Genomic DNA, 12,530 nt, shown 5'->3' with positions numbered 1-12,530 from the left:
TTCCACCAAGGGTTGATTTCCTGTGAACAGAGAGCCACTCAGGAGCATTATTCATTAAATAGTAAGCTGTCAATATGAAAAGTTGAAAATGTGCTTGAAATTTAAGTAGTTTAACCCTTGAAAATCCCGATAACAGTACTTTTTTTTTAAAGACTCAAAGTAACTTTTAGTTCATTAAATCTTACATTTAGAAATGCGTTAACAGTACAGGCCATGCTTGAATTTTGAACTGGTTCAAAAACAGATTTTCTCTCAAAATAGCCATAGAGTCATCACAGGAGTCTCCAGCCCATCTCAACAGTGCTCGAGCTGCATTTTGCCACCTGCACACGAGCTCTGCTCTGACAGATAACAGTCAAGGGTAATTATCAGGTCTACAGGCCACATGGATCATCAACATTAATTATTGAAAAACTGTTCCAAACCTGCACATCTTCAAAAGTGTACTCCAATAAATTAAATCATAATTAAGGAAGTGGCTGCCAAGGTGAGTACAATGTGGGCAACAAAATAATGTGCACAGTCTGGAATACAATTTTGCAAGCTGTGCACATAACAATGAGCTGCATTTCTCAAAAACTGGTCGATCAAAACGTGACTGCATGGCTCGCTGGTCACTTGGTCACAAACACTAGGAATACTGTTTGACAGCAATGGGAAATTAGCTTATTTTATTGCAAGTTTCCCTCAATTTTGAGTTGCGAACTAGTCTCCAACAGTCACAGCCCACTGAGACGCCACCTACAAACCACTTCAGACTGGAAGTCCTCTACCACTTTGGTTGTGCCTAGAAATTATGTAAATAAAAGTTTGTTAATCTGGTAGTTTTTCCACTGTTTTGTGAGTGGAAGAAAGTTCCACTTCATTTGTTTTTGAGGCTAACTCAATCAAAAACTTTAAAGAAAACAAACCCAGGAGTCCAGATTCTGTTGAATTCATGGTGCCGCTGGTGCACCCTGTGGGATTAATGAAAGCTAGATCAGTGTGAAACAAAACAATTTACCTCCCTGACGCTTTGCTGAATAACAACAAAGCACCCAGTGAGATTTCACGCTGAGCTAAGCATAAGTTGCTGCTATCTACCTTGAGGCTGAAAGACCATTTCTTTCCTACTGTTTCTCTGCTACTGATTATTTCTTCATTTCCAATGAGTCATGTCTTTCTCTCTTTTTCTATAAACTAATTTCTTTCCTCCTCATCCATCTCTTGTGTTTTTGCTTCACTGTCAGCATGTTGAGGTTCTTGGTTTGTTTTCAGCATCAATCTTTCTTCTCTCACCCCTTCATCCCCTCTTCTTTTTTCATTGGGTTTTCTTTTTCCATCTTCGTTTTTCCTCCTCTCCGTGTGCCATTCTGTCACCCTGCCTTTTCTTCACTCGTCATCCTCCCAGTCATCATTTTTCACTGTCATCAAAGCATTTTGCCAATCTTATATTTCACCTTTTGCCTCTTTTTCTTTTTTTCATCTGCCTTTTAAACCTGTCTTCTCCTCCCTCTCTAGCCACCTATCAAAATGTCATTTTCTCTCCGTTATTGCTCTACGGTTTTAGATCATGCCCTCGGATACTTTTATCCTTCCCCCTGCTTTCTTGTTTGACTCGACTTCCTCTTTGATCCACCCTCATGTCCATCATTTGTCCAGAAGTGTCACCAAAACATGATTTTTGCTGGCACACTTCCCTCCACTCTTATCGACCAATCTCGTCCAATTCCCTTCTGTCTTTTCTCATCCCTTTTATTCCCCCTCATCCTCATCATTATCCATCATTATTTATTAATTTCCTCCATCAGGGATTTTTTTTTCAGTCCCTTCACCTATTTTTGCCCCCTTTCACTGCCCCTCCCTGTTTCATCTGCCCATCATCACCCCTTGTTTTGACATTTTTCCCATTCTCATCTCATAACTGTCTTCACCCATCAGCCCGTTTTCATCTCGCCGTCACATTGCCACATCATTTTTCTCATCTTTTTTTCCAGCTCCTTCCTGACCTCCTCTCTTCTTCAGTGTTTTCCATTTTTGCTCTTTTACAATCTTACATTTATTTGGGCACTTGGTGAACATTGATCTAAAGTTTACAACAATGCAATACAGATATTTATTTTGTTTTGTTTTCCAGGTATGTTTTGCATTCCGTAAAGAGGGAAGGGAATTATTGTTATTGAAAAAACTTCAAGAACATTTTTTATCAATCAGTTGTGTGTGTATAGTTTCTTCTACAGAAACTAGTACATCTTTTAGCAACATGACCTTCTTGAAGAGCATTTTCAGTGAATTTGTATCATTCTCTGCTGATATGTTTTTGCCCCTGCTCTGCCAGTTTGAAGTCTTGAGTCTTGAACGTATTTCCTATTTCAACCATAAACCGATCCTGCAATACGATTTGAATTTTCATTTTATCCAGGCTATACTATAGCCTTTCATTTTGAGTTAAAGTGGATTTCCTTGTTCGCTCAGTCCGTATGTGGTTAAAATTTCCACTTTCAGTTCAGCTTCAGCCTTCATACGAATGGTCTTGCTCATACGATGCAGAAACCATAATTTGATCCATGACAAGCTGCCCCACACATAAAGCACCCTTTCTACCACCTCGCTTCGGAGTGGGTATGTGATTCTTCTCCATAAATCCTGACTTTGGTCTTCGCCAAACATCTACAGCCACTGTTGTCAAACTGTTGTTCTCTTTGGACATGAAAGCCTTTTTTTTCTCATATGCTGGCCAAGTAGATCCATCATCTTTTATATTAGTACACTTACAAGGTCTATTTGACACCTGCAGCTGCAGAGTTACTTTCAGATTCTTTGAAGTTTTTGGGTTATTGGAAACTTCTTTTTGCAACAGCCTGTGTGTGCTCGAATTGGCTGAGGCATCCGGTTCATGACACATTGGCAATAATTCAGCATTCACCATGCTTGTCAATGATTCTTTTTTCTTTTTTTTTGCTAACTGTGGAAACAATGAAACCAATAGATTTACAATGCTCTGACTCAAGTGGCAGGGGTTTTGACATTGTTTTTTTTTTTATGTGTTTCTTCTATTAAGTTAAGGCAAATGACAACAGAGATAATGTGCCAAGTTTTTGAGCTGACCAGTTTTATGTCTGGGCATTTTTACAAAGAGGATCAAATGTTATTTGCTGTTTTTGTAAATGAAAAAGTCAAACATTTCCAACTGATGTGCTTAATTTTACACATGACTTAGCACGATGCCATGCAGGGACCATAAAGAAAAGTTGCATGTGCCCACAGCATGAAACCTCTTAATTGGACCCAGTTGTAAAGGCTTATCAACCCACCATTCTAATGAAACTTGAAGGATCAAAACAGATCAGATTCAGGTTCTTTCCAAAGTTTTTTTGCTATCTGCTACAGCAATGAGCACATTAAAAACACAACATAATTAACTTATAAACTTTAACTTGCATGTGTGACTTTACACATAATTTGGTGAGCAGCTGTTGACATCTTGCTTATTTGCAACTTTGGTTTACAGCGAGAGGAAGTACACATTAATTAGAGCCAAACAGAAATGTTATTTTGTTTGCAGCTTAGGCTTTAATTGAACAGCAGAGCAGTACATAGTCACATCTTTTATTTATTGCAAAACTATTAATATTCTTATTTGTTGTGAAAAAGACAAAAAAGTAAACAAAGCACAATTCTCTGCAGGGTACGCATTTTAAATTAATTCTTGTTATGAGGGGAGGGGAGGGGAGGTAAGATCTGCTTTAGTTTCATTTTAAAAGTATATTGGGAAATAACTTTAAATCATAAGGTTTGCCTAATGAGTCTATTGTGGTAAGCAGAGGGCCGTCAGTCTATCTAGTCACATTTTCCGCTTACAGAAAGATGCAGAGGCCAAATATTTATTTATTTATTTATTTCTGGGTAAAGCAATATGTTTTTTGCCTTTCGAAAGGCAGTTCCTCAATTGTTTACTGTGTAAAATTGCTGAGGCATTCATTACACATTGGCTTTCAAATGTCAAAATTTGTGTCCCGTTGCTGAGATTGTAGGGGTTATTATTGTTCTGCAGTGTGCTCAAACTGCAGTCTTTGTTAAAAACAAACAGCACAATCTCTCCATGGCCATTATGGAAAAAACTAAGACCTGATTTTTGAGCAATTTTAAAATGCCTGGTTTTCACCTGGACATACTTTTCAACAGAGCTGCTGCTGCAAACATACTTCAGCTGACAGTGACCTTTCTTTCACCCCAGTCTGCTGCTTGGCGTGTTTATATCTGTCCTTGCATATAATATGCAGTCTGTCATTGTTTCATAGTCTTTCCTGCACCAAGTTTCCCACTTCTCTCTGTGCCTCAGTTTGGTCTTTTTTCTGCTTTCTTTCTCCTCCTATGTTCTCATGTTCCCTCATTTCTTGTCTGTCAATACAACACACTATACCACAGTTCAATATTTAACATTTTAAAGAATAAACACAGAAAACCGATGAAGGTATTCAGATCCACTGATGACTTTGTTCACAGGTTGCCTATCAACTCATCTTTCCTGCACTTTAGCTAACTGCCGTATCCCTGCAGAAGCTTTTGCCGTTGAAACAAAGTTTTAACAAGCAGCCACAGGAATAAGGAACAAAACAGGTTTTAACTTTATCGGATTTCACTGAAATCTTATCAAGAGTGATTTGGCAAATGTTTTTGTGTAAGCCTCATGTAATTTCAAATTTAAATGTTTCCGTTTAATAGAAGCTGCTCATGCAAGAAATTCAGACTGTTGTGATTCTTTAAGGAACATTACCCCAATTATTTTACGCAGGATACACTTCAGAGCACTGTGTCAGCTCAAATTTAGCAGCTTGAACAAACAGTGTTTGAGAGGTGTTATCCATCACTGCAGAGGAGCAGGTAACACATGGCTGCCCACTGACTGAAGAGTCTAAAACTGGACATAATTGTTTAAATCAAATGAAAGTCTGAGTTTTCTGCTGTTGTGAAAGGTAATAAATCATGAAGTTAAGCAAGTATGTGTGCTTCTACTTTAAACATTTTGACTGGAATATTCATCTTTTTTCTCTGGATTGATAAAGATCATCCAGGTTAATGAAAAAGCTGCATGTTTAGTGCGGTATATTTTCTGCTTTTTAAGAACAAACATGTTTTTCGTTCTACTTCGCTTTCATATAAAGAGGTGCCAACCTGTGAAGTCATGCCTGCTGTTTCTTTAAAGCTTAAAGCTTCATGATTTTTTCCTTTTCAAGGTGATGCCAACTCCAATCCACCAAAGAACACTTGGTAATTAAGAATTAAAAGTTAACACAAAAAATGCAGACGTGCAATTTCTGTCCATGCTCAGATATCGAATGATCTCCTGTGTCATAGTTCTCATAGTTTACGAAGCGCAACAGAATAATCACTTTTAAAAAATGTGACCAGTGCATTCATTATCTGCAATTTTAGATTTTCTTATCATACAACCTGCAAGGAAATTTTGCACAGGTACAGTCAGGATGTGCGTTTGTTTATTCACAAAAGATACATTACATTTTTTTGTTAGATGAGCGAGCGTCCAGTCTGATAGAGATAAACAGATGATAGATACTGCTGGTGTGGGAGAGTTTGTGTCTCTGTCTGTTTATCTGATTATCTGTTAAACAGTAGTTTACGTCATAGCTGGTCGTTGGTACTTTTGCATAATATTTCAAATTTTCTGTGTTATTTTCTTTCGTTTCGCACACCAAGGCTAGCATGCAAACCAAACTGTGTGCGTAAAAAGCTTCCATGTAAGTTTTGTTTAGAAGTGGAGAGACCTTTAGAGATTGTTGTTGCTTATGTTTTTATATGGATAAAGTCTTTTTTTTTTAAGCTTAGCAATAATGCAATCAGTCTTCATTCTAAGTTAAGCTTTATGGTTAAACCAACACCAAGAAAAGAAAGTAAATTACTGTATCATCCAAAAATATCACAGTTAATTTCAAAGTGTCATTCGTAATAACTCAAAAAAACATCATGTTTAAGGTCTCAGAAGACATAGGAGCTTAATCATAACATATCTTTAATGTTAACTGAATGACGTTAGAGGTTTTTTGTCAACTTTGAGTTTTATTCTTCTTGTCTTTTACATCAGAGCTCATCCAAAATGGCCGGCTGCTGACGCTGCCCCTGGTGGCCGGAGACCTTCACTCCCTGCTGCCCGATGAAGACAGGAGGCGTCTGTACGTGGCCATGAAAGATGGCCTCCTTTCTACCAGTCTGGATGACATCACGCAGAACCCACGGAAGGTAGGAAGTGGAGGTCACGTGCACTCAATAAAAAACCATCTGAAGTAAGACAAGCAGGCGTGTTTGTTGATGCATGGGTGGACACACAGATTCATGGACAAATCAGAGCAGAAAACTGATGTCCTTTAAATATGATGAAGCTAATTACTGATGAGTTAAGAGGAAAGTCACACCCACTGACTAATATCCCGTCTACTCCTTTATCTCTCTTAAAATTTATATTCTTATTACAGAAAGTATGTCCCCATTTCTGGTTCCCGCCTTCATTAGCACAATCAGTTTCAGTTACCATAGCAACACAAAGAGGGGCTTTGTAGAATGTCACTAATTGGGTTTCTATCAACTGTCCCTTGTTTTACTTTTTGAAGGTGCATATTATTAAAATGCTGATAAGAAAAAGGGATTTTCTTTTTTCAACTTTGCAAAGAATAAATAAATAAAATTATGCTCTCTTGTGGTAGGTTTCACCTTTTCTTTTCCTACGAAGGAGATGAAAAGCATTTAGTTCAAATCATTTTTCACTGAAAGATAAAGAACTAATTATTCACACGTCTGTTTGCTGGAAGGATGAGCCGCTTCCAGACATGATGCATGCAAATAAACAAACTGTAACATAAAAAAAAATTACAATATGTTCATTTTCTTGAGGATTTCTCTTAAACTTTCAGTTATAAAAGGCTAAGGTGACTAGTTGTGTTCTTACTTAAAGTACTTATCTCCTGAAGACACTAAGCAGCCTTGTTACTCACTTTATACCAGATGCTGATAAAAACCTGATTCCATTTTTTCCCCCAAGCATCTTTATACATCATTTCTAACTGTCTGTTTCACCAAAACTATGAAATATCTTCAAAACATCAATTTCCACCAGCAGATGACATTTTTCCCCTTTATGACCATTAGCTATCTGGATTTTGTAACTTGTCAAAACTGACATTGAGAGATATGAACATAATGGGTTCCAGTCTGGTGACAAAATGGTTTTATACCCATCCTACTTCCTTAATTATCTGCAGTGCAAACTCAGCTCTGTGTTGGCAACAATAGAAGGTGCTATTCCTGACTGACACTGAAAAAGTTGAAGCCTTACTCATAATGAAGAAAGACAGCACCAGTACAGCTGCTCTTTGCCTTTTTTTAAATCTTATTTTGACCCGTCTAAAACTTTCTTTAAAAGCAGCATTTGAGAAAAAAACATTAAGCATGGGTCAACGTGTACTGAAATTCATTAAAGGTACTTGTTGTAAAGGTTTATCCTGAGCTATATCAAATGGTGCAGTTTGAATGGCTACTAGTTTTTCATACATAATGACATGCAGTTGTGAACTGTGGGTACTCACCTAATCTAAACAAAGCACTCGGCTGAAAATCACACGAACGATGGATTCATGTGATTGACCTACATTAGGCTGGCCATATTTTATACATCAATTACATTTTCCAGAAAAACAGGTGAAACACACCTCATTTTCAAGTCTGTTTCCAATTAGATTGTTTTAAAAACCTGCATACTTTACTCAACAAATCCGAGCGTAGATATGTATCAATATATTAAAACTGTCACCATTGTTGACTGATTTTCAGTCACTTCGGCTGTTTACAAAGGTAAACATATGCATGTGGTAACTGGCAGACATTCACAAATTTTCCTCACATTTTCATTTCGGGACACAGTGTTTATATACTAGGATTTTCACTTGATAATAATTTGAAGCTGAAGTCCCTCAGGCAGTAAGTGTTCTCTGTCCTGAAGCAGCTGGTCAGATTCCCACCCTGAGTGGTTCAGCTTAACACATCAAACATCAAACCAGATCCATACTCACATAATAATAATAATAATAATAATAAAATAAAAAAACAAGCTTTATGAACAACTTCTTTTATATATTTTGTGAGGAAAAGAAACTTTCTATATGCAGGACCCAGGTTCACTCAGCAGCTTTAACACCTTCTCCAAGCAGCCAGACAAACACGTTTCTGACTGATTGAGTTCAGGGTCACAGCAAGGACAGCGACACTGCTGCCTTCTCATAACTGTAACCTGTCGGATCAAATCAATACCCTCATCTGTCACAGGCGCACACAAGCTGTCAGAGGGCCAAACAGGTAGGGAAACAGACAAACAGACACCAGTCATTCCGGCCTGCCACCCACTCTGCCAGGCAGCCGGCCAACAAAATCAGAGATAGTCTTCTTTAACTCATATCTTAGCTCCAAGAAGGCTGCTAAGTTATATATTTGCACAGTATTTATAGTTTGTTTATACCATCTTGGCTTCTGAGTAGTATTTTTCCTTTAGGGTGTTAAAATCACTTACTGTGCCATATTTACCACTTTTCTCTTTATTTTCTTTGCTGACGTTGAAAGCTGTTGAAAATTTATCGCAGTACTTTACGCCAATACTTTTATATGCTGTTTTTTTTTTTTTGCATCCTAAGGACTTCATAAAACTCATTTTGGCTGACATATTGACTCATAACCAGTCCCTCCAGTTCATTTTAGTTCAGGGCTGAGAGCTGAACACGACACTGTCGCCTTTAGTCACATTTTCTTTGATCAGGGGGGGAAAAAACCCCTCAAGTCTCAATGCATTCTTTTTGTAAGAGTCTGCAGCTGGCAGCAACCACTCCACTAAAGGTCACCGCGAGTTTGATTGTGTTTTTGTGGTATTTTTGTTTCTGTATTTTTTCTCTCATCCTCAACCTTTCTTTTGTTTCATGCCTTTGCTCTGAAATACTGAAGAAAAAGGTTTTCAGCACTTTATCTTGTTGTTGTTTGATTTATTAGCCCGCACGCTTCTTGAATGTCAAATAAAATGACAACCAGCATGCTCTCCACAGTGGGATGAATTCCCATTAAGCACTGTCTTTACCTGATGGTCGTTCTGTAGCGGTGGTCCAGGTTCCTGTCAGTGTGTGGTATCAGAGATTAGGGCGAGTGTGGTCACTAATCTAATCTGATCATCTCGGCTCGGCACCAAGCTCTACAGGGAGGACTGCATCTGGGAACAATTACTGGACATTTTGAAATAGTTTCCTAAAACACCACCATTTGTCACTAATGGCTTTTTTCAAGTTGATGCCACATTTTTTAGATTAAAAAGTGAGCAACAACAGTTTACAGTTTTCTGTCTCGCCGGCGTTCAGCCGTTCTCAGATCGCGTATCTTATTTCTTTCGTTACTGGATGTTATTGATAAGAAGAGAAATTTGATCATTTCAGAAAGTTTTTGTTCATCTCAGAAAATGTTTTTTGTATTTTTTTTTTAGAACATACTTTTATTTGTAGTGATAAAGGGTGGATGTTCACTTATCATATCTTTTCCATCTCTTCCTAAAGGCTGGTCTCTGAGGGAATGACTGACTCAAGAAAATATTTAGATTAGTCATGTAGTTGCCATTGGACTCTAAGCCTCGCCTTTTTCTTTTGCACATTATCTATACTTTTGGTATTTCCTTCCTTATTAGATTTACATAAAAACAGTGGGCTAGCATACATTTAGGAATCTTTATACACTAATATTGTTCACATGTAAACTAGTGGTGCAGTTTAATGTCATGAGGTCAGAGGCATGCTGTTTTGATTACGTACATTTCCAATATGGTCTGTCATATTTTCTGATGGACTTTTCTCAGTACAAATACATTTTACATGCCTTAGCTGAACCCAAGACGAGCTTTTCCACCTGAAACCCTCCACACAACCAAATTTAAGCACACTCAAAGCTAAAACCTATGTGCGCCTGAACAATAGTTTAATCAAACCAACTATATTTATTGCATTTAGTTTGTTCTATAGTTTTTCTCATATCCGCAGTACAGAAAATACAATGCAAAAAGCAACACACATAATTATTACGTGTTTTAGGTTGGATTATTCTCAGGGGATGCCAATATCCTGACAATATCATAACTATGAAGTCTTCAATATGAGCAAGAACTCACTTCTCAAACAAACAATCAACTGAAAGTAAGGATAATAGTTGTCATAAAAAAAGATATTTAGCATAAAAAAGAATTATATTCCAAATGTAATTATAGAGGAATTACTACCAACAGTGTAATCATTCAAGTCAATAAGGACATCCAATTCATTCTGCAGGTGCAGTCAATTTGTAGATTAGTCATGCTGTCACCATCACTGCTGCTGTGACAGTTTGGCCCATTATCAAGCCTCAGCGAGGCTGCCAGTTGGATTTTATTTTTCTCCTCCCTGAAGCTGTCACTCTGCTTAGACACAAGCGTGTGTTTTTTTCATCCAGATTAATTGAGCTGTTGGCTCTTCCTGCCTGGCTTCGAAGCTAAGCACCTGCCAGTTCCTGAAGCTGTTTATCGGGAAAAATAGAGGGAGCAGGAAAACATTTTGTAATACAATTTTTCTTTTTCTTTTTTGTTTGTTCTCTTGTTTGTAGCTCTACTGGCCAGCCAGTCCAGATCGTGTCCAAGAATGTCTCATGGCTGGGAAGGATCCAGAGGTGATTCAAGCCACACTCACTGATATAAGCACATAAATATGTAATTACATAAAGACAGAAACATGTAACACAGAAAAGTCTATGTTACCATGAAGGCAGGTAAGCGTTGTTTAAATCACAGAGTACTGTATTTTTTTTTTTTACAAAATTCTGCACAGATTTGAATTAAGTTGGGCCATATCAGTATTTTATTTAAAAAAAAAAAACTTTTTCAAAATATTCAACAACAAAAAAGGAGAACAGTTGCGTAACAGATTATGATCTACTGCGGAACTGAAGTTGAATAAATCTGATTCATTTGGGAACTCTAGACAAACAAAACCTCTGATACGGGTTGGAAAATCAAGATTTAGGTTGGGGAAGTACAAAAAAAAACTGAACATACATTTAGTATTATAATTATTAAGGGAAATACTCCTTTGTATACAGTATGTACTTAAAAATTGTCCTCTAAAACATTATTTTGCTTTCCTCTGTGTGTATCTCTGTCTGACCAGCTGGAGTGTGCCAACTTCCTACGAGTTCTGCAGCCTTTTAATCAGACTCACCTATACGTCTGTGGCACAGGAGCCTTCAACCCCCGCTGCGCTTTCATAGCCACCAGCATCTTCCACCAGGTACAGTCACTTTCTTTCTCTCACACACGGACATATACAGACTTAGTAGTTTGTCACCCTGACACAATCAGTAGAAAAGGAGTTGCTGTACCCTTATACTGACCTTATGTTGTGAGCAAATTTATAATGGACTTAAATTGTGACATAAAACTTCTAATTTAAGTTTGCTGTGAGTGAAAAGTAAGAGAACAAAGGTAAAAAGTAAACCTGGTTTGGTGGTTAAACACACAAAATGATCAATACCTGAAAAACAAAAAGTAATGTCATTGTTCATGGTTGATGTGATTGTTTGGCTCTGAAATTTGATAGACTTTAAAAATATCCATTGGAGTAAGAAAATAATGTTTTCATGAAGCAATTCATAGTTTTACTGTTGCACTTCAAAATATGACATTATAGCATCCTTAGGAAGAAAGTTGACTTTAGTTGCAGACCTTTTCAATAATAAGTTGCTGCTTTTACCACCCACTGTCCTGCATGTATGTTCAGGTTCCCAGCCCCTATATGAAGGCCTTAAAGCAGCTGAAATTTCATATGTGGTGTCTGCCCCCATAACCACATACCCACCAGGGTTTACCTTGTATCATCTGTCCATAATATGTGGAGATTTCCATTTGTCATTAGGGCTTCACTGTGTGGCCCACCTGACATATTTATTTTGTCATCTGGAAAGGCACTTATTTTCACCGTAACAGTCGAAAAGTTCAGACTTTGTCCAGTTCTAACAATCAAATATCGCTAGGATTGGTTTGTAGGAGTGATGCCATGTGCATTCCTGCATTTATGTTTTTGGATGTTGCATGTGTCCTGCAGCGTATGCAGATATGTATGTGTGTGTGTGGGTGTGCATCAGAGAGCAGCTAATCCCATGAAAGGCCATGAGAGATCAGAGCAGCGGTTCAGACATGGTTCTTAAAAGAGTCTGTGGTGCTGACTGGTTTAAGTCTGGACTTCACACATTTTAGAATCCCTGCACTTAGCCTGATCACCCTCAGTTAGCTGTCATGTGTGTGTGAGCGTACGTGTGTGTATGTGTCTAAGAATATTATGCCTGTGTGGTATAAGGATTGAAGTGTCTCAGATGTTCTTTCAATGTGCCAATGGATGAGTAAGTCTATTTAGAAATTTGAAAATTTATGTGTTTTAATTAGTCCAAACAACTGTCCTATATATGTCTTTATGTCCCTCTTTTGTCATAATCTT

At 37.7% G+C, this 12,530-nt stretch overlaps 1 protein-coding gene across 1 annotated transcript in view; it reads left to right on the top strand.

Moving 5' to 3' along the window:
* The window catches only part of sema3h (sema domain, immunoglobulin domain (Ig), short basic domain, secreted, (semaphorin) 3H), a 55,028-nt gene that overhangs the window by 16,000 nt on the left and 26,498 nt on the right, over nt 1–12,530 (top strand). Inside the window, exons 2-4 of the mRNA XM_017411354.3 lie at nt 6,083–6,237; nt 10,648–10,710; nt 11,208–11,327. Coding sequence (XP_017266843.1) covers nt 6,083–6,237; nt 10,648–10,710; nt 11,208–11,327 — 338 coding nt within the window. The remainder of the gene's footprint in view (nt 1–6,082; nt 6,238–10,647; nt 10,711–11,207; nt 11,328–12,530) is intronic.

This window comes from Kryptolebias marmoratus, linkage group LG8 (genome assembly GCF_001649575.2).
Source record: "Kryptolebias marmoratus isolate JLee-2015 linkage group LG8, ASM164957v2, whole genome shotgun sequence".
In the NCBI taxonomy this organism is placed as follows: Eukaryota; Metazoa; Chordata; class Actinopteri; order Cyprinodontiformes; family Rivulidae; genus Kryptolebias; species Kryptolebias marmoratus.
Note: the sequence above shows the minus strand (reverse complement) of the source record. Positions and strands in the feature narration are given on the sequence as shown.